Consider the following 22487-nt stretch of genomic DNA (forward strand, 5'->3'; position numbering starts at 1 on the left):
ACACAGTCATTGTATTTCAACCCTTCTACCTGTGACAATATCCTCTCAGGGGGCAGACTTGCCTGGTCTGATCAAAATATTCAGTCAGCAGAGTTAACATTGAACCAATATAAAACCTGGGCCCAAACTCTATGTTCACAGTTGGGATACAAGACTCAGATCACAGGGCTCACACTTCAGTCCCATCTGAGGTTACCCAAGATGTATCTTAAATTTCACTTCCCGCTGGTCAAATACTCCTCTTCAGAGCTCTCTTTAAACTGAGGCCTCGCGGTAAGGGAGAGAAGAGAGTTCCTTACCTCTTGTGCAGTCAGGGCATGTTCCCCTGCTAGAAGCAGCATACTCAGGCCTCCCATTTGTGTAGGATCTGTTAAGAGTAAAACCAAGTCTTAAGTTTATTCATTTGCTTGCTTAAAGAACCTACCATTTGCAGTGTTAAACCCCCAGAAGACTACTTGTCACAGACACTCTAAGCAAGCTGCCATAAAAGGCAGTTCAAGAGAATCACAAATAACCATTTTTGTACCCTCTGGGAGAGGCTTTCAAAGCTGTTTGAAGGATTTAATTGGATTTGTGTGCTTAACACCCCATTGCGTGGATTTACAATTTTACTGCCAAAGGTTTTATGTACTACAGAGATGGATATCTTTAAAATAGCAACTGTAATGATCTCATACATAAATATACACAAAGATGCTCTAATATCGGCACAAGTTTATAACTCAATGGATGCTCCTACTGAGGGAGTAGTTCCCTTCCTTAGCCACTGAACAAGTAAAAAGATGGAACAAAATGACACGATCAAGCTCTGAAGCAAAATTTCTATTTTCATTTAGCTTTAATTTAGAGCTGCATTTACTGGTGAAAAGTGCCAGCCTGACAGCTCTGAAGCATGAAGCGCTTAATCCTCTGTGCCAGAACAGCGCAGGCACTGGCCAGGCAAGCTGCCTGCCTACCTGTTGCCCTGCCAATACAATATATAATTGAGGAAAGTAAAATGGAGATATAAATGTTCTTTCTCCAAGCATTTGATGCTGACAGCTTCTCGCCTCCAGCCTTCCCGTATCTCAGGAGCTCAGGAAACGACAACAAGAAGTGAAAGCAGTGAACAGTGGGACTGAATTACTCATGGAGTGGCTTTTCCACTCAGAACAGTGGTTGCTCTTCATCATTATGAAGTCTAATTGTCTGATTTTGGGGGAGTGCCTTGGAAGCAATGCAGGGGCCTGATTTAACAGAACGTTATGTATAGACAGGGAGACAGTCTGTGGCCCAAATGGCTTGCACAACAGGCACAACGTAAGAGAAAGGGAAACATTATCCTTGCTGTATTGCTGAGATGCCAAATTCAGTAACAATTAAAGGCCAAAGATAAGTAACCTTCCCCAGGTTTCACTAAGCGTGCACTCGCATTTTACAATTTCCTTTCACTGAACTATACAAAACCTCTCTCTACAACAATAATTACACGTGCCTGGGACCAGTCCCTGGAATGCAGGCCAACTGGCACAGTTACCCTTGTCCATTTGGTTGCATTTTGTTATGCAAAATTTGGATGCACAATAGCTGCATCCAAAATGCCCACTGGGAAATCCCCTGGCCCATTCCCACTCATGAGCGGTGCTGGGGAATTTGTTGAGCTTCTCAGCTGACGTGGGCCAAACCTGTACCTGTAAAGCTCCAAATGATTTAGTGCTACAGATGATCAAGGTCCAGTTTATGGGAATACTCACTGGTGCTGTTTAATTCAATAGCACAAATGCTGCCAAAAGTTCTCACACAGACAGCATCTTGCACTGACATTCACTGGCTAAGCTTTTTCAATACTGTCTTACAACAGCAGCAAATAGAAGCAGAGGAAGGCAATGTGAATAAATCAGGCTCAACCACTATCTCAAGGATAGAAGAGTGGCTCATTATCTTAAGAGCACAGCCTAAATAGCATCTGGCTTTAAAACCAATGTTCAACTGTAATTGATTTTTTCATTTACCATAGTAAACAGGTAGAAGGTATGTGGGGTTTTCGTAGGTTGTTGTTTTTTTTTTTAAACTTTTAAATAAAAAAGGGAACAAAAGATATTAAGTTTCTACAAAGAAACAAGGCACTATCAGAAGTGTAGAATCTAGTAACAAGAAGTGTTTGAAGAAATGGAGACAGAAAATGGGACGGGCCAGCAAGTACCTAAGCATAATTATAAGTGAAGTGATCCTGTCAGCACAGCACTTTTTGCCATCAAAACACTTGATCAGAAACCGTTCAGTCCTTCAAACAAGAAGATACCAGAGCAATTTAGAAGTGACATGTGAACATGTACCTTGAAAGATAATGCCTGAGCAGGCAGTTAATTTGGAGGCACGAAAGATGGCAAGAGATCTTTAGGCCCATCATAAACTTACTGAGCTTCATATTAAACACCAAGAGCTTGGCTGGTTGCTTTCTACTTTCTTAGTTCCCATTGGAAGGAAGGCTGTTGCAAAACCCAAATCCAAGAAGTGAAAGCTTTTTTCAAGTTTTCAGTTTAAATTTACTCAGGACCAGGAGGCATACATTCTTCCTCCTTTTTTTTTTTTTTGTGTTCTACCTAAATGGTATTTCCCTCTTCTGTGTTTACAGGAATCACCCTACTCTTCTTCCACTTGCTTTCCTAGCCTAAGCAAATCAAGATCTCCTCATGTCATCTAGCCTGTCCATCTCCCACGGCCCCCATCGATCAGATAGCTCTCCTCTCCAGTTATTCCAGGTGGAGTTCATCTTTCTTGTATGTCAATGACCAGCAGGGCAACCACATCAGATGAGCTGTGCTCTGTTCAATGGCATTAACTCTACAGGTCTTGAAAAGACTTTGTCTGACATGCTGCAGTAAAGCACTTTCTTAGGCCCACATCACACTGATGTCTCCCCACTCCTCTCTTGTGCTCCACTTTAATTACCTGTGGATCTTCTTCCCCCTCCTCAGTTTTGGACAACTGGAGAACACCCAGTTTATGGCTCTAAAATTCTTCCCCTGCCTCTAAATATCTTCTTGGTGGTCTCAGCTTTCTGCCCTTCAAATAAGTAGCTTAAGTAACAGGACAAGGATAGGACTGCTTTTTCCCCAAGTAAGAAAATACTTAAGACTGTTTATTTAAATATGAAAATTAAGAGGAAGGAAAAAAATGACAGCTAAGTGGAAAGCAAGTGTAATTTGGTCCTTAAAGACCTTGAATACTTATGCTGCAGCTGTAGCAGAGGGCTGGTGCTTAGATGTCTGATCATGATAAAAACAAAAATCCTTCCACTAAGGTTTCAAATTACAAAAGAACTCCATCTAAGGGAAGACAAAATGTACATATGCAGACACTGCCATATGTTTATAGTGCCTTCTCAGCCCAACAATGTTTCTTTTATGACACGAGGAACTTACTGGTTTGAAGAATTAAGAATTTTAAGTGCTATTTTTAAAGCAATTTACAGTTAAATCAACAGTAGTGAGAAAATAGCACAGACATTTGACTTGCAGAATGGGAGGCGATTCGTGACTTTCTCAACAGTTTTTAATATTGAAGAAACTTAAAACCATCTCACTATTTGGGAACGACATACTTTGTTAGTATTGGTCGGGTTTGGACACTCAGCAGGCTGGCTTGTTCATCATCACGTTTTTTCAGTCAGAGGAAATAAAGAACTGCGGAAGAACTAAGTAGAAAGAAGGCCAGCAGGTGTCAGTTTCAACTAACTTTTACCTGGGTGCAGAATTAAGCTTCTTTCTAAAAAAACAAAAAATTGCATCTCTATCAAGATATTGCCTACTCAAGGAAGTGCCTTTTTTCTACCCTTCGCTTCACTAAAAGGCTTTTTGGCTCAGAGGTTTTTCTTCTGATGCAGAAATGTGAAAGTATTGGGAATCTTCCACATTTGTATAGCAAAGCTGTTGCTCACTTTGCTCTGTAGCTGTGACGGTAGATGCTGCAATGGTCACGTTCACCTGTGAACAGCAGTTGTCTTGGCCCTATGCCCTACAACAGATCACAGGTGAGCCATGTCATGAGGAAAACATGCTCAATTACAGCTTCCAGGCTGCATGAGCATGGACACCACTAGTGGGGTCCGCAAGTCAGAAGCCCAATGCTGCTGCCACACCTCAGCCTCTTGACACAATGACGAGTCAATACGAGAGGCTTAGAAAAAAAAGAAAGGAAGATCTTACTCTCTACATATTGCATTTTCCAAAATGAAATGTAACATTTAAAAAGCAATCAAGGCAGGATTAACAACTACCAACAAGTAAAACTGATTTCCTGGAATGATTGTGGAATCATATAATCCCTGTCTTAAGGAAGCTATCTGCTTTGAAGATGCAAGACAGTCAGTGGCCTTTCAAAGGTAGAAGTGTTTTTGAGGTGGTTCAGCTATATTTTAGTTCATTGGCTAGTATACAGCCACCTGCATTTTAAAAGAGGCTGTGCTGGATAGAAGAGTTAGAGTTGAACTGAACTATCCTATGAAGTCACGGAGAGAAGAACACAACAAAACACATTTAGCACAAACTGGTATATAGCTGACAAAACAGTAATCCATTTGGCATGGCAGACTTGTCATGATTTGGATGCTGTTAACATCTCTGTCAGAAGCTGTCGTTACCTTATGAGCTATTGTTATACTCCAGAAATAGTCAGGCTTCATTGGCATAAGGACTGGAGTGAGACCCCTATGAATTATTATGCTCATTGACTCAGTCTGCAGTTAAATAAATAATAATAAAAAACATTAAATCAGATGTAGCACAAAAGGGCCTTCCTTCAGAAATGAATGGCTCCGTAGATAAAACAATGGATTAGATTAATTTCTAATTAATTCTTAAGTTTTCTGTCCTCTACTCTGACAGACGTTGATTCGAGATCTCTCTGTACTCAGAAACTCTACATTTGACCAGCAGGAGCGGTGGGGGATGGCAAACAGGTAGACCAAGACCTATTACTTGTTCTTTGTGTTAAGTCAGTAAACCTATAAGGAGCATAGAAATTACTCCTCTTGATAGCAAAAGCAGAATGGGATGAAGGGACTTGCGATTTTTAGAACTGGTCTCCCACATATCATAACTATGTAGCACAAAAAACTTTCTTTTGATCACATTTCACAGTTCCTTCATAGCCAGAAGGAATTTCATTACAGGAATTTTCATACCACTATACTGTCAAAAAGGTGTACATGCCTTTTTATCCTTTTATACTTGTTCCATAAAACCATTTTCCACTCTCCAGCTCATGATCTCTCTAAGCAGAAAAGTCCTATCTGCCACGCATTTGTCAAAAACTAAGTAGGATCGGACAAAGTTTCAAATATATCAGTATTTATAAAATTAGAAACTTTAAACCGCAAAAACGGGGAAAAAAAAAAAAAGGGTGGTGGGGGAAAAAATTATTTTCCACATTGACTGTTAGGTTCTTCAGCTGCCAGTATTTAACATTCATGTCTCTGTATTTTAAGGTCATGATTGCAACAGTTCTGCTATTTGTGGATAAGCCAGCAGTGAGAGATTATCTGCCTTTCACCAGTTCAGGCACTCCACCTACACTTATTACCAGATTTGAATTTTTTTTTTTAAATGTTTAAAAGGTTAGAATCCTCTCCTCCAAGGTATAATGGGCAAAAGTGCATGTTTTAAGTGAAATTAAATTACTCTTCTCTTGATTTAATTACAAGAAGTTAGCTCCAGCAGTACATTCATCCACAAGAATGTTGACACCTCCAACTTTACAGACATCCATAAATTGTTTTTGTAAACAGCAGATTACTAATCATAGTACAACGCTCAATGAAAAAGAAAAAGAATGCACACAATCAGCATTTTCCTTTTTGACTAGAAACTGAAAATCTCAAACAGCAGATAAAACAGAATTAAAAATCAAGCAAATCCAGACCCCAGTTGGGGTATGGGTTATGATGCCACATCTGTACCTGACTCTTGAAAGCAATCATGCACTAAGGAAAATTTTAGGTAGTTGTTATGCAGAGTTTTAAGTAGAGTCTTTGCAAGCTAATTCGGGACATGAAAGTTATTTGCACTACAGTACCATGTGCAGTAAAGAAAACTGGTTATCACAGTTCGATTTCAACACCACTTTCTCAAACAAAATGCGAATGCTATGTCTGAGTAACATGGACGGAAATCTCACCTGCCATCCCAAAGTTAAGCTGTGGCATTTCTTCACTTTTTGTCGTTTTCCTCGGGCTTGGTATATCTTTTGCAGTATCTGATGCTAAGGCCCATAGTTTTTTCCTGTTTGTAACAGTGGATGCTTGGGTTTTAACAGGTTTGTTTGTTGTGGGGCACCACTTGTACCCCGGATTTGCCTTCATAAATGCATCCTTGTACTAGAAAAGAAAAGGAAAATCACCAGTCATGCCAGTTATGACATTATACTGTCCACAGGGCAATAGAGTGCACTGCGTGTGAGAAGATTTAATACGGTAAATAATCCTTAAATGTCTTGATTTTTTAACAGTTTAATCACATGCTTACAGTCTGACCACAAACACAATTTGATATGAAGAAATAAGATAAGTAGAGCTGTATTTAAAAAAGTGGGGTTTCTCTTTGCTCTCCTCAGGGTTTATCACCCAGAGCCAGGCTGAAGTTCTGATCCTGCAAACTGCTCCCCGGTGCTTGTGTGCTGACTCTCTGGGAAAGAAAGACAGCTATTTGAATTATTTTGCAGGTCCAATCTTTGTTTACTTTATAGTTTGAATGAAATGAAAACATACATTTAGCAATAAATGCAGCATGATGCTCCTTACCTTGCACTCATTTTTCTCTAATAGTTCTGTATTTTAGAATATTTGAGCATAGGCTTTCCCAAACCAGACACCGAAAATAAACCGCTACCAGTATCATCTCATTTTCAGTAACTTCTGATACATCATCCCAGCCTTCCTTCCAAAATGTACCATGCTGCATGGCTGCATAAAATAAACTGGGACCACTTAAAACTTTCTTTGGCCTTAAGCACTCAGCACTCACCTCAGTTGTTTGCTATATTCTTGGTATGAGGCAGAAAACTGAACCATACCAGACTACACATGGAGGGGTAGCGGAAAAGGTCTGGATTCTACACAGTTTGGGGAGGTAGAGGGAAGGATAGGGACTTATTTTCTTCACAAAACGCAACAGTGACATCTTCCCAAGTATCTTGCTGACCAGCACAAAGCAAGATTTTTGAATCTTAACAGCAATAAAAAGAACACATTTCAGTATTTTAGATGTGTTGCTATGTGAAGTGGAGACCGGGCGAATCAGAGGAACATGCCACGCATTCCAGCTGCAAATGTTTGCCTAACAACTGATAGGGGCTTACAGCACTGGCTGCTGTGGGAGCCTGCCCAGTAAGTACCAGTGCTCAGCACAGGGAGAAGGAACCCAATACCTCCTCATGCACTAGGTAGCTCTCAATGGCAATAACCAACCAAAAGAGCAGTTTTATCCTAAAGTACATGGCAGGGCAGCTGCAGGAAGTTTCTTCTGTGATTCCACTTGTTCCCACCCCCCAAGCTGTCATCAGCCCAGGATACGGCACGGAGAAGCACCTACGTTTCATGCACATGCCTGCACAGAAACACACACCCAGGAGGGGGGAAAAAAATCCCTTGGGTATCAAATACAGAAATAGCACTGAAAACCTTGTCCTCTGAAAGAGTCACTGCAGTGTTCTCCCAGATCAATAAACGGTGTGCCTTGGGGCAGGATCGCCATCACAACTGTATCGCTTACTTTCATTTCCATCGTAACCTATCAGCTGGCACTTGCTACCTCCAGACTGTGGCAAGGATAAAAACATTTCCGTTTACAAGAATCAGCACCGTGTGAACCCGCTGTGTGAAGTCCTATATTTATAGAAATGGCTATGAATAATAAAAATGTGCGGGGACCGCTGACCCACATACACGCTGTATTTTCTGAATAGGGTCTATGTGTTAAATCTGCAAACTAAGGACTGCAACACCTCTCACCTCGCCCCTTTTCCCTTTCCCTCAGCTTGGTTTGGGAGCTCAGTACACCACAAAAATAGCCTGGTGGATGGAAGGATGGGGAGGGGGGAAGGGGAGAAGGGAAAGGAAATAGAGAGAGAAGCAGCTTTGCCTTCCATTGTTAAAGCCACAGCCCACTCACAAATCATGTTTCCAGCCTGCAGAGTGAAAAAGCACAGAATCGCTAGCAATGAGGTACATAAACTCTTCATACCAGCATTGCTGCTTTGAGTAATTGAATTATTCTATGGAATAATTTGACAAGCCGACAGGCTGCCCATCAAATGAGAACCAGAATGCATACCATTTGCAAGATGAGGCAGCAATAAGCTTTTAATCAGTTTCCAACAAGAGCAATTCAAGTGAGCTGATGTATTAATGGATTTTTTTCCTTCTCAAAGCCAAGAAGTGAACATTGACTGCACTCTCCCCAAAGGGCAGAGAGCAAACTGAGGGAGGACAACTCATCGGCCCCTTTCACAACTTCAACGCTCAAGATAAATGCAAATGTAAGAAGTTAAACAATGGCCAAGAAGTAGTTTTATGAAATGCATACAGGGGCCTGATCCAAATCTCAGAAAGATTTTTAGTATTGATTTTTGTGACTGTTAGACTGAGGCCTAAAATGAAGTGATAGATTCTGCTTGCCAGGTCATGAGAAGATAACTTAAAATGAGCTACAAAGGAACGAGAAAACGCCAAAGGCAATAGCAGAGCTTACCGTTTTCCTCCATTCAACCGACTTAACACAGCCAGCCTAAGGACATCTCTAAAATCGTTTTAAAAGGTGGAGGGTGGGGGGGAAGGTGAGCCCTTAACCTGGAATGCAAAGACACCACCTTGGTTCCCACATGAGTGGCATGGACAGACCATCAGTGTCACCTCCAGAAGTTCCACGTAAGATAAAAAAAGCAGAGGATATGTTTGTGGGATTGGTCGGATGCATCACTTCTGTTTTGCGAAAGCCTGGGTTATGCAGTGGGACTGATGCCACTTTAGAGCTGAGGTTAAAAAAGGTGCTGCGCCCCATCGCAACTCCCCAAGTTGCTTTCATCACCAAATAAAAGAAAAAAGATTTGCTTTCTCCAGTGTGGTGGGAACAGGAGCTCACAAGTGGATTCCAGCTACCCCACAGGGTAGCTGCTTAACTTTAAACGGATGCTTAAATACCACCAACTGGCTATTAAACGTCACATGAATCCCAGAGATCTAACAAAAAAACAAAATGCCCAGAAAATATTACACTCGGTTTTTCACTCCTGAAGGACGCAGGGTTTGCATTACACGTTATGGTCCGTACATCACCCAGTGAACTTGACAGACTCCGGCCAGGAAGCCAGAACATTTGCTCCCTCCTACTCGGAGGCAGCTGCCAAAGCAGCGGTGTAGCAAGGACAGGCAGCTCCCAGCCAGGCTGACCGTACCTGTGAGACCACTGGCCCAGCACTCGTGGGGGGAAGTGTTCATCTCCGCCACTGAATGGCAGCAGCCTGGATTCATCAGGCTGCTCCCTACAGGAAACAATCCCGACTTCCTGGATCTTGCCGATGCAAGGACGTTATTTAAAAATGAAGTGTTTTCTAGCAAGGGAAACGGGGCTTCAACAATAATAATCTCAGTGGACGTTTTCCAAGACAGATGAATATTCCCAGTAAGCCCCATAAAAGTTAACAGGAGAACGCTACCCCTATTACTATAGTAACTAAAAATGTTGGAGTGTATTTATGAGTGGCCAGAATTCATTTTCCCCTCAGCGAAGGGAAATGCTAACAAATGCCAGGAACACCTGTGGTTCCACTTGGGTGTATTTATCAGCTACTGGGCTTAAATCCTCTATCGTGAAACTTTCAAAGTTAAGATGATCTACAAAGTCTGTATGATACAAACAGAAAGCCTAGTCCTGAAGAAAACACCAGCAGAAGCTGACACTGAGAGCTCGGCAGGCACCGTATGAGGTCTCTGGGGCAGGTGTTGCTACAAGAGACCATAAATAATAAGACTGAAAATAGAAGGAGGATGGGGCCAGTTTTAGCTCAGAAATTTAAGGCACCCCAAGGTACAGACAGATACATAACGGGATTTTCCAAAAGTGCCTAAATGAATCATAGATCCAATTACCCCCTCAGTGGGAATCACAGATAGATGTCCAACCCAATAGAAAACTTCTCATAATTCCACTTGGCAAGGTGTTCAGGTGCCTCACTGTCTTCCAAAATCTTGGATCTTCCATATAATCAGATATGTGTTAAGTAAATATGCCACACTGCTAAGATAGTATTGACTGCTGGTACTAAGCAGGTGAGAAACTGAAAGCTGCTTGCCTGATGCTTGATCTGAGCTAACTGGCTTTGTGAACCCTGGCTTCAAGTAGTAAAAACATTCTCAAGACTGTAAAGTAATAGGTTGTAGCCCCTGCAGTAGGGACCACTTCTGTCAGGCCCATTCCTACCTCTGGAAGAGTGATTCAGATGCTCAGGGTACACAAGACACATTGTGGGGACAGCAGATACGACACTGGGTCCTCTGGGAGATGTGCATCCTGCCAGGGCAACGGCTAGAGGCTATGCGGTGAAAACTGGAAGTCAAAGGGCACTGAAAAGCTACATTTAAGTAATGGAAGCTCATCCTTGTATTTTAAACCTCAATGTGCTTACAATTGTAAGTATAGGTACACAAGCAGAAGATTACTAATGCAACGGTAATTTTATGTCCTTCCAAAGGCATTCACCTTCTTGACTTTTAAATGAGCTCTCCTTAGGAAAAAGCAAAACACCAATAAATGGTTCACACAAGACAACATATTTTTGACAGTCTCAGCAGTAAACCTAACTATAAAAGTGAGTGTTAAAATAAACAACTGATACGCACACAGAGAATAGGCCTGGTGGTGAAGACACAAATACATTCAATGGCACATTATAGCTGCTAATTAGTGTTGTAACATGCAATTGTTTAAAGAATAAAAGTTATATGCTCTCTCTCTTTAGACATTCTTGGAACTAGTCGTGATGATCTAAACTACTTATTGTTTCTCTTTGACGTTGGAGATGCAATTTGTTCTTCATGCCCAGAAAAACAAATAAATCACTACAGGAACAATGATTTCTACAACAATATGATTAATGGTTTCAGATCTGTCACTTCATAGAGAAGTTCTGCAATTATTTTCCTTCTTAATGAATTAATTTCCTTCAGCAATACAAAAGGCTAAGAAAAACAGTCACATCAGGTTCGTTCCTTCCAAAAATTATTTCTTCATTTTCATCTTTCCTTCCTCTCTATCTGTACTGGATCTCCTAATTGCCCTTGTCCCACACATTTCAAGAAGCATCCCTAATTTGTAAGTGGGAATGCAGAACAAATCAGGAATGGTTGGTCAAAGTTAAGACTCAAGTATTTCAACACAGTGTCACAGATGGGAGGCTAGAGGGGTACTACAGACCCTGCTTCAAAAAGGACCTGCCATGCAGAACACTTCACACCCTTCCATGCTCACACAAACTACTGAACAGCCAGACCTTATGTACATGCATTAACAGCGGCAGACAACTTCGGGTGACAGGGCAGGTACAGATAACAGTTTCCCCAACTGTTTCACAGCTATCTGTACTGGCAGTACACTAGCATTACTTGATGAATGACAGATGTTCTTCCTTCTCACTAGTCCTCAATTATTTTTTCAAAGATTTAATACAATGGTTACCCACAATCTAGATCACATAGGTAATTACAGTGATATGGTTTGGGGTGATGTTATCAGCCTATGTAACTGGCTTTGTCTTTCACTCTCCACTATCAACATCCACAGCCTTCTTGGGGCCAACTTACCACTCAAGCTGTTTCCCAAGAAACCCCATTTAAATTTTGAAGTAACATAAAATTTTGTGAAGCAAGGGGATAAATCTCTTTTCCTTGCTCTCAGTTAAAGGACTCTGACTGTGTCTTGCTCTCCAATTCAGGTATTGGACTCTGCCTCACCAAAGGTTGCTGTATCAGAAACCAGGAGCAATACATAGGGAGAGTACTTCATGAAACACTAGTAAATTTAAAATTCTTTAGCATCAAAGATAAAAAGAGCCTACATTTGTTGACTATGCTTTTGGTTTGGTCCACCTGTATTATAACAGAAATCCGTATTATCAATGCCAAATGCACAGCTTAAGGACGTATCACTACAGTCAGCTGATAGTGAACCATAACATTTATTGTTTTCAACGGCCACACTCTTATCCACGTGTTAATGCTTGTGCTGCAGGAATTTTCAGGTGGTATCTATCACAAAGTGCATATATTTGTTCCAATGACTACTAGAGGCAAATTAGTTTGTGTACACAGACCAATTTCTTTTCATTCTGGCCCAATGGATCAAGTGAATCAAAGCAAGAACGGCAGCAGCTCTAGGCACCATAATCCCACTAGGGAAACTGAGGAGCTCAGGGAAGAGAAAGACCCCACAGAAAACATTTAATACACTGAGAAACAGAAAACAGACAAAAGTGTAATGAAATCCCTCTACATCCACCATTCAGATAGTACGTACTTCCTTGGCCATGTCAGTGTATTTCTGCTTTTCTTTTGGATCTAGAACAGCCCACCAGTCTGCCAAGATCTTGGTTGCGCCACGGTTATCAAGGCGAGGGTGTTCTTTTCGCACGAGAGCGCGATGGCGTTTGCAGAACAAGAGAAACGCATTCATTGGTCGGCGAGCTCGTTGCTCTGAGGATTCATCATCTTCGGTTTCATCAGCATCCTGCTCTGAACCGTCAGCACCAAGGAGCGGCACCTAGCAGAACCGAAAGGGAAGGGGTGTAAACTCATTTACCCCTTGTTACTCATGGAGACTGAGCGCCCATGTATGCTATGCGTGAACAAGGGAGACGCACACGGCTACACACAGCTGTCTCCAAATGCCATCCGTTCTGTCCAAAAGACCCAGAGTTCTACGTCAAACCTCCTCACCTGACGGTCCAAGGTTCATTCATACTTTCTGCAAGACTTAAACTCCGACTTGCAAGTGGAGCAGATTTCTAAATTGAGGAGTGTTCTCCAGTAACAGTCCTAAAGGGGCTGGGGGGAAGACATCCTTCCTACTTGCTTCCCACAAACTAGAAGTCATCTCAGTGGGATGAGGTGAACTAAGCTACCTTGGACCTCAAATTACATACGTTTGCAACTACAGAGTGCGTAGGAAGGAAAGTGCACAGATAACAGTTGTTGCCCCACCTCCTGCTGTTCATTACTCAGCCTGTGAGCTGTGCTCCAGTGCAGCCACTGCACTTTTGCCCATGTAGAGACAGGGGGCAAATCTCAACAGAACACGCTGCCAAAATACGCTCTCTCCACTTACAGGCCAGTGTATCATTCCTACAAAAGGGACACACCACAGAAGGCTAGTTCTGACTGAATGAAAGGAATTGCTTTCTGTACGAGACAGAAAACCATCTCCTACCCTAACTGCAACACTGCTATTTTATACCACATTGTGAAAGTGACCTGTAAGGTCAACAGAAAGCACTGTCGGAGTATCAGGCTCCTCTTTGCTGCTTCATATCCTTATCAGGGTCACTCTACCTTACCAGTATGTAGGTCAAGGCAGTCTCCTCTGCAATGACCTCTCCCTTCCTGCCTTAGGAAGGTATCAAGAAGATGCAGATATGAATGTTATCCACGTGATGGAAACATCACATCTCCGTAAGCCATTCCCACTTCTTGTTACAGAGGATGAGTCTTACTGTACATTTGCAAGGTGCCACATTATGGGGCCCTTATAAAAAATGGGTAAGGCCAGCGTCATTGAACAATACTAAAACACTAAGCGTCAAACCAGAGACTGATTATTGCACCTGTGCTCTCAATGCTCTGGAGGGTGTTGAATTTCACATGCAAAGATAGTAAAAATTGTTGGCAACTTTCTCCTTCTTTTTCCCTTTTAATCTTTGCATTTGTTTAATCTTTAATATAGAAAGAAAACCATTAGCCTGGTATGTCCTCAAAGCCACTAGAAGCAGATATCAAGCACAGGCTAACTTCACGTCTAAAGTAAATAAGTAAAAAAACCATGTCAAAAACCCACCTTGAGCAATCAAGATCGAGATGTGCAATTCGTTATTAAAACAACACAGTTAAAACTCTTCCAGTTTAACACTAAAAACCACAGAGTTTTGTCCAAGATTTTAAAAGCATGATTGATGATTCACTTTTTTGTGTTATTTGCTACTTGCCTTTATAGCCTTATGGGCACAGCATCACATCTTTTAATTGACTGTGTTTGTTCACAAAAGAGAACAGCTAGAAGCAAACAAAATAAAAACCTAGCAAGGGAGAATCCGACCCACCATTGATGATCTATTGTCAAAGCATCCAATGAAGTCTACCTTATCAATATCTTCCTCCTCTTCTTCCTCCTCCTCCTCTTCAGAGAAGTCAAGGAGTTTCTTGGCAAGCAGGGGATGCCACTGAAGACACTTTCTTTTTGGTCGCTTCCCAGTTCCTTCTCCTTCTGTCGAATGATCCTTATTCCTACTACTGCCTTTCATTACTGTGACCTGTCATGCAAAAATAGTCATAAGTTCACAACAAACCCTTAGGCATAGACGACCATCATACAGATATTTAAAGAAACCAGTGACAGATATATGGGGCACTAATGCAAGACTTGTAAGTTTCTGGCAAGATATTAGATAGAGATTTATTTTGATTATCAACAACAGCATGGATATATCTTTTCCAATCTTAACATTTCCACCTAATGCCAGATTAATTATCAACATACAATTTAAGAGCATGAAGCAAGGACACTAGCCAGTGCAGCTCTTGAATGTGCTCCTGCCTGAAACATAGCAGAAAAGCCCTTGCACTTCACTAGTCAAGTGAGTGAGAGACTCCACAGCGCTCCCACACCTGTGTCCACTGCAGTTTTTCATATTTTGCCCTCTTTTTTTAGCAGCGGAACTCATCTGTTAATCATGCACTTACATATAGCAATGTTGATGTAGAAGCCCATGACACTATGAGCTAGGATTTCCCCATTAAAAGGTGCAATGGGGAAATTTGACTCCCTGCCTGAGAAGTGAATTTTAATACATGAATTTGAAGCAAACAACCAGAAGTAGTTACCGTGACACTTCCGAAGTACTCATAAACAAAAGCCCCTGCAGAGCAAAGAAAACAAACCATCCGCAGAACCAAATGCCCACAGAAGGTAAATAGTACTTACTTACACACCTATCCCCTCTGTGTGCGTCCTCATCTAAAACATACTTCTGAACTACCACTCAGTAAAAATACTTGCTTAACAAATGCTAACTACCAATTTAAGGGGTGGCTTAAACATCTGCTACCCAAGTAAGGGGCAAATAAATATATAAATAAAGCCAGCATGCCGCATCCAAGCACCAAAGCCCACAGGAAGCAAGCACTGCCAGCAGTGTCTGGTCCCTCATAGCCTTTTGTTTACACTGTGTAATGTCAATGGATAATCCTGTCAGGAGCATGGCTGGCTTTCCAAGAAATCAACGCAAACATCAAAACAAACTGAAACTGGAGAGTGGTTAGCCAGCTAGATCTTTATAAAGCCAATACAAATTGCTGAAGGCTCACAGGGACTTCTTGCCAGCAGGATAAAGTAGCTGGGCTAAGTCCTGGTCCCATAAGCAAAGCCAGAAGCAACTTGGTTTTTATCTCGGGTGAAGGGCACAAAAAGAAGTCAAGCCTTGTAACTGCAAGGCCCCATATTGCATTTTAGGATGCTGCTTTCTGGAAGACGCCTACTAGAGCACTAATGCTTCAGCCTACAATTGTAGAAGGGAAAGCTGCGACACCTGCACTTACACTGGTTGCCCGAGCCCTGGTGTCAGCGTTGGGCCAAATGCCTCACCAGAGCCATCTCATACAGCGTTGCTCAGCAGCTACAGCCCGTACAGACCCTGCCATGCTCCTATGTATCCCACCCTTTTAGTGATCACTAGTTCTGTTTTTGGCTGATCTCTTCCACGTGTGTTTCTTCTTGGTTAACTCACCAGCATTTTGGCAATGTGCCCTTGTTGGCACCAGAAATGTGCAAAGCAGCTGCTTCCCCCACAGATCCCAAGAGCACAGAAAGCTGAAGGACCTTCAGACACTGCTTGCTGGAAGAAACAACTGAACCCTGAAGGAAGAAGGTTTTTAACCTACATTTAAAAATGGCATTTTCCTGCATGTGTATTAGATTGCTAGCTCCTCCCTGCTTATCAGTAGTACCTGACCCCCACCAGTTAAGAATGCCCTGTAACTTCACAGCAGCTTGCCATTAAGCTCTGCACTTCGCTGTCCCCATCGTGCCGCTTCTACTCAGAGCACATTTAAACTTTGATTTTATGGCACCCGCTCCTCTGATAATTTTCTGTAACCAACTCCTGTCTTTTCAGCGAGTATTATATGGCACATAATCATGCACCATTTCACCCAAATCTTTGTCCATGACTTGCAAAGTGGCCCCACATACACAGAAAGAAAACAACTTTGGCTTTAAAAGAACACTGAAGTGTGGAAAAATCAAGCTGCAATCCTGTATCACAAAATGTAGATTTGACATTGTTTCTGTCCCGCTGTGACCTCCACCATGTATCACACAGCACCGTGCTCCCCATCTGTCTCTCTTACTAAAGTGCTGAAACACCATTTGCTTTTGTTTGGGGTATTTTCAGACACAAATCGACAGAGTAGCTGAGCTACTGTTCAAGCAGGAACTTCAGCTCCTGTGGGCTGCAGAGATTCGCTGAGTCTCAGAGTTTGTTAAATGATAGAGATCTGCCTAATACTGTAGTCGATAAAGTATGTGGCCTATTTCTGAGCAGGATAAATGCGCTAGAAGTATGACAGGGAGTCAGCTACTCCAGCCCTTTCTTACCAGTGACTTACCTAGGTGAGCTAATAGTATGGTTTCTGCCTGCAGTCCGTCCTAAGTAAGATGAGTATTACTGGGAACCTTCTACCTTGTTAGTGTGAAACTAAATTAATGTTTGAAGCGTGCTCCATGACCTGCTTTACAAAGCTCAGCTGAAGCCTCAGTGCTATTTCAACAACAGCATCACCTTTAGCTGGCATCTCTCTGCCTGCTACCCTTAGAAAGATGAGCAAGAGAAACCTTCACAGGACTTAAACGATCCCACGGTGTATTTTACAGGTGTTCTCCATGACCCCTGGGGCCCTGCCTATGCTATGCTGAGCTCAGCAAGGCAGCACAGACCCTAGGCACCCATCACCTTGCAAGTCCCAAAGGGGCTCTCAGTATGTTATGTCTCTACTATTGCACAGCTCATAAATAATTTTTGTTTTCCATGCATGAAGGCTAGGTATTGAACACCTAGTTACCCCTAAAATAAATTAACCAAAGCTCACTGCACATTAGTGCTGAAATAGAAACATATGCTCAGCTCCAGGAATTCAAGTGATGTTCATTAGGTTGTTTTCTTAAATTGTGACCCATTTTACCCTAGTCATCACCCTGAAGCAGCAGTTCTACTATAAAGAGGCTTTTTACCAAGATGGGTCGTTCCCCTATCAGCTGAACAAGCATTTAGGAGACCCAAGACACAGAGAAAGTCAGATCTTGGCTGTTACACAGGCACCATATACTACAGAAGGACACACAATGTCGCTCTTTGCTTCCACTTCAGAGTGAATCTCTGCAACAGTCAACAACAAAAATCCTCCTGATTTAACCCCACTAATGGAAAGGCTGAGGCCACAAACTGACTTCAAACTCTACTTTTACAGCGTGGCCTGGAAGCCTCCCAACCCCTTAAATATGTCAAGCTATATAATCTATCATCTATGTCCTCTCTTCTTTCCTATAATAATAGGGGGTCATTCATACCATGAACAAATGAACTATTTCAACCCCTATTTTTTAATACTTCTGTGTTTCCAAATCCTTTTTCCCCAGTTTTATTGAAGCTCTTATTCAAGTTCTCCTAAGTTTTGACCAACATTTCAGAGACTTTTTTGGTGTTCACTTTTTGCTGATGCCTCTCAGTCAAACATAGAATTGTCACCATGAAAACCATTCTAATTCTCTACTAGGGGGGACTTTTCCTTTTAAAAAAAGGATGCTGACATAGTGTGATGAACTTGTTTTCCTTTGGATTGCTTCATCTTCCATATTAGTACCTCCACACTTCATGGGCATTTTTGTCATAACTGTTGATATATTCACATACAATTATATAATTATGAGAGAAGCTGTCCCATAAAAAAAATAAATCCAGTCAAATGCAAAACACAGCTAACATGAACACTTTCATTCAGTTTCTTGTCTGCAAGATTTCGGCAAGACATAGCTTAACTACTTAGACAAGACACTCCACAGCCAAGTGAATGCACGTGATTAAATGACAGCACAAGTTTTACTGACATTATTTACTCACTGAATGGCAAAACATCAATACAATCCATTTAGTGGACTCTTCAGATTCTATTTATTTACCTGATTTTTTTTTGCCCCTGGACACATCATCAATAGCATGTTAGTTGCTCTTTTTGTATGGGAGACAGGAAGCTGGCAGACAGAAGCAAGCAAAAACACCAGCTCCTTCTCTCCCTCTCAGGGATCCCCAAGTGCTGTCAAACACCCCTACCAGCAGGCTTTTGCTAAGAGAGATGGACTCAGACCCTACAAGAACTGAAGCATGTGTTTAAGCTTGGCAATTACATAGTTCCATACAAAGTCACTGAACAAGTCATGGGCAGTTCTTTGCAGGATTTGGGGCTTAAAAGTACAGAAGATATAAAGCACCCAAAGTGCAAGGTTTGCAACAACTGGGATTTATGAACCCTATCACAAAAAAAAAAAAGTAATTTCTACTACAGTATCAGTAAAAATACCATGTATCTTTTAAGTTAGATGTAATGGCTTTTAGAAGTTAGCACGAAGAAAAACAATTAAAACCAGCTAACAAGATTTTACAAGACATTTCTCAGCTTACGGATGACAAAGAAGTGACAGACACCAGGGACAAAGTAGCAATATTCCGACAAGACAAAAATATGGACAGCTTTGCTTAAAATAAGCCACATATGCTTTATAACATCACCAGAGTATACCTGTCAAGGCTGACATTCACAATCCATTCACAGCAAGAGATACCTTCAGGGTGATGTTCTACACCAACCTTTACTTCAGATACAGATCAAACGTTACATAGGTATTACACCAGTAAAAAAAAAATTTTTTTTTCTTTTTTTTTTTTTGTGTGCTGGCTGTGTTATTTCCTTTCTAGTTTTGGAAACATTAATCGAAGAATCACAGTTTTCTTGGATGTCTTATAAATATGTATACCTAGTGGGGCTTCAGAGAAAAAAAAGATTCCTTAAGAAAAGAGCTGGATAGGGGTTGGGGGAGAGGGAAGCGGGGAAGTAGAATGATTGTTTAGCTTTTTACAGCATACATTTCTATTTCAATTACACAACTGTATGCAAATGCTCATTAACAACAAGTGTTTGGTTATCTTCATTAAGTTTTATTTTCCTCCCATCTTCCTCTGCCATTTATAAAGCCTGATACAGACAGGTGACCAACTTCTGTGGTCCTAGTTTTGGGACTGTCTCGCCCTATGGTTGATCTGTCACCGAGAATGCTGCTAGTGCTTGTGCTGAACAAGCTGCACTCACCAGCCCTCCTCAAACGATGTCCACAAACACCAAAATCCTTATAATGGTCTTTAAAAGTAAATAAGTGCTTTAAGGCGCATGTTGTAATACAGGGTAGGAAGAAATCCAAGACCTGCAAAAGTAGAACCCCCAAGATGCGAACTGTGACTATGGTGTAGTCCCTGTTGGAAGGTAATCTGTGGAAGAATGCCTGAACGTCAGCAACACCCACCTTATTTCCATGAGGACAGTGGAAACGAATTTCTGTTTTCCTGTTACCTTAAGACCACACTTCCTGGAGTCCAGCTGGACCCTCAGCTGACTCCATGCATGTTACTAGTACAAAGGGGCAGAAGGAAAAATTCAAGTGTATTTTCTGCACTTTCTGCTCTATTTTACACTATCTAAATTTTCTACTACTTCGTAACAACAAATACCAATGAGAGAAGAGAGGACTGAACTATGACACTAATGGCTTGGTGTTTGGGGGGCTGCTGAGTCAGTGAACCGAGCTATTTCAACAAAGAAGCAGGAGACTGGGAAATGAGCTCATGTTCTCACAGGTCTAGTGGGCTGAAGAGGTATTTGAATTTTCAAATAAAAGGAAATTGCTGACAGTAAAATACACCTACATGAATACAAAAGGCTTTTTAAAAAAAGTAAATTTCTTTTAGCTCTGGAATAACTGAACCAGAGTATTTCTATCATGAGGGACAAAAACTAGTTGGCACTAATTACTGACTAGTCAGCAAACATATTCTTTATTGTTTCACAGTGGAAAGCCATTAACGAGCTTTCTAACTTTCGGAGATGTGACGGTTTAATGGGGGACATGCTGAGACTCAACGGAGTCCTGTTTGCTAGCAGAGGTTTGGGGTAGACTGTCACCACACGAAACGCTTTGCAACCCAGCAACAAGTCTTACTTAATTTTTAATGACATGCCCTTCCATCTTCATAAATGGTTTTAAACTATTTCTTATTCTCTTAAACTCAGATCTGAGTTGTTTGCTTTCTTTGTTCTCTAATACATAAAATTAAACCCCAAGATCATCAAAAGGATGACAAAAGCACTTTTTTGAATTTTGGGAGTTAAGTGAATCTTTCAGGCCTACCAATGAGGAATAAAAGCAACATATAATAAAAGTCATCAGGTTTTAAACTTCAGCTCCAATCTTTCTCAGCTCATTCACACATGCACAAAAAATAAGATGTTCTTTGGGTTTTTTAAATGCAAAAAAATCCATGTTTTGCCTAGTATGAAAAGCACTTTATGTTGAACAACTGTACTCATCATTAGCATGATATCAGGATGCTTCAAATTAAAAAAAAAAAAGGGGGGGGATATAAATTTGTTACTACTGTTCACTGTCCTTTTTTATGTGCACATCATTTAGTTTTGCTTTTGGTTAATATTATTATAGTTAATTCTTCAGAGCTATTGATCAGAATGGTTGTAAGAGCATTTCAAATGCTAGCTCTCTCCAAATCTGCTATTAAATTGGAAACCACACAGACAGCAAGTGCACAGTATAGCAGAAGAACACATTGAACAAGAAAACTTCATATTCAATAAACAGAAAAAACTTGCCTATTCCATGCAAGGAATACTCTGCCCAGATGTGGTTGTGTCACCATTTCAGGCAACTGTGTTTTAAAAGATACTAAACGAACATGAATCTTTCCATGAGACTTAAGCATAATATAAGAAATAAAGCTTGAAAAGTCCTGAGGAGATGTTATCTACTGCAAAGTCTTTTAATGATGGCTGATTTTAAATAACGATTTCTCATTTGTTTTTCTTTCTATTTCTCTTTTTTCCTCTTCATTCACAGAAGTCAACATGAAGAAATATAATAAAATAATATTTTACTTTGTAGGGAGTTCTTCAGCCTTCAGGAATGTCCTCATTAAAATAAGTGAAAGACTGGCAAACCCTGCCTGCTACAAAATTGCCCTCAGAAGACACACTTGGGAACTGGATTCTATCACAACAGTGTGTAAGTAAACTGATTAGGAAATTAGAAAGACAAAACAGCATAGAACTTGACTATTGGGCTTTCCTTATGCCCCTGCCAGAGAACAAACACAGCTGACTGTACCTTACTCAGCCAAGCGAGTATTTCAACCAACACTTGGCCTGAAATTCAGTACATAACCCAAATTTGGAGTGCTACATTAGATACGGTACTGGAAAACCAAGTTAACAGTATATCATGGTTGGGCTGCCAAGAAGTGCTTGTTGTCAGTAGGGAAACTACTTGTTAAACTGTAACTTGGTAGCTGCAATCTAGAAAATACACTCAAAAATAAAAAAAAAAAGGAAAAGAGAGCAAACAGTAAAAAGACAAGGAAAGATGGAGGAAGAAAAAAGGGTGAAAAGAGATGAGAAAAGAAAAAAGAATGAAGAAAAAGGGCCAAGAAAAAAAAAGGAAAATCTCTGTGAAAACTAGCATCACTTAGCTTGACAAAGACAAAATAACAGGCTTTGAATACATAAAAAGCATCAGCAAATAATCTATTTTCCACATCCATCATGCAGAGCACAAGTGGGTGGCCTCTGCTGACAGGAAGGAAAAGGAAGGCGAAGCCCTGGAGAACGGTCCCTCGCAGGCAGTGCTACAGGAGCGGCAGCAGGAGAGTGTCTGCTGAGGGAAGTGGGGGGACAGCCAGCACCCCGGGGCTGTGGCACGCAGGGCAATGGCACTCCTGAACAAACCCCCCAAGTTGCCTTGTCTAGTCCAACTCACTCAATATGTTGAATGTAAAAAAATTTAATCTAGTTATGAAAGCTGAGCGGTACATGGTATTTCAAACATGCAACTTAAAATGTATTTTAAAAAAGTACTCAAAAT

The 22487-nt window shown here is 41.2% G+C and overlaps 1 protein-coding gene across 27 annotated transcripts in view; it reads right to left on the reverse strand.

Moving 5' to 3' along the window:
- BBX (BBX high mobility group box domain containing) overlaps positions 1 to 22487 on the reverse strand; it is a 166645-nt gene that overhangs the window by 64399 nt on the left and 79759 nt on the right. For all 27 annotated transcript variants that reach the window (XM_063349568.1, XM_063349504.1, XM_063349515.1 and 24 more), the window contains 4 exons: positions 14380 to 14550; positions 12546 to 12788; positions 6157 to 6355; positions 300 to 367 (listed from right to left, as the gene is read on the reverse strand). In XM_063349568.1, coding sequence (XP_063205638.1) covers positions 300 to 367; positions 6157 to 6355; positions 12546 to 12788; positions 14380 to 14541 — 672 coding nt within the window. In that variant the 5' untranslated portion in view covers positions 14542 to 14550. The remainder of the gene's footprint in view (positions 1 to 299; positions 368 to 6156; positions 6356 to 12545; positions 12789 to 14379; positions 14551 to 22487) is intronic.

This window comes from Chroicocephalus ridibundus, chromosome 1 (genome assembly GCF_963924245.1).
Source record: "Chroicocephalus ridibundus chromosome 1, bChrRid1.1, whole genome shotgun sequence".
NCBI classification, from domain to species: domain Eukaryota; kingdom Metazoa; phylum Chordata; class Aves; order Charadriiformes; family Laridae; genus Chroicocephalus; species Chroicocephalus ridibundus.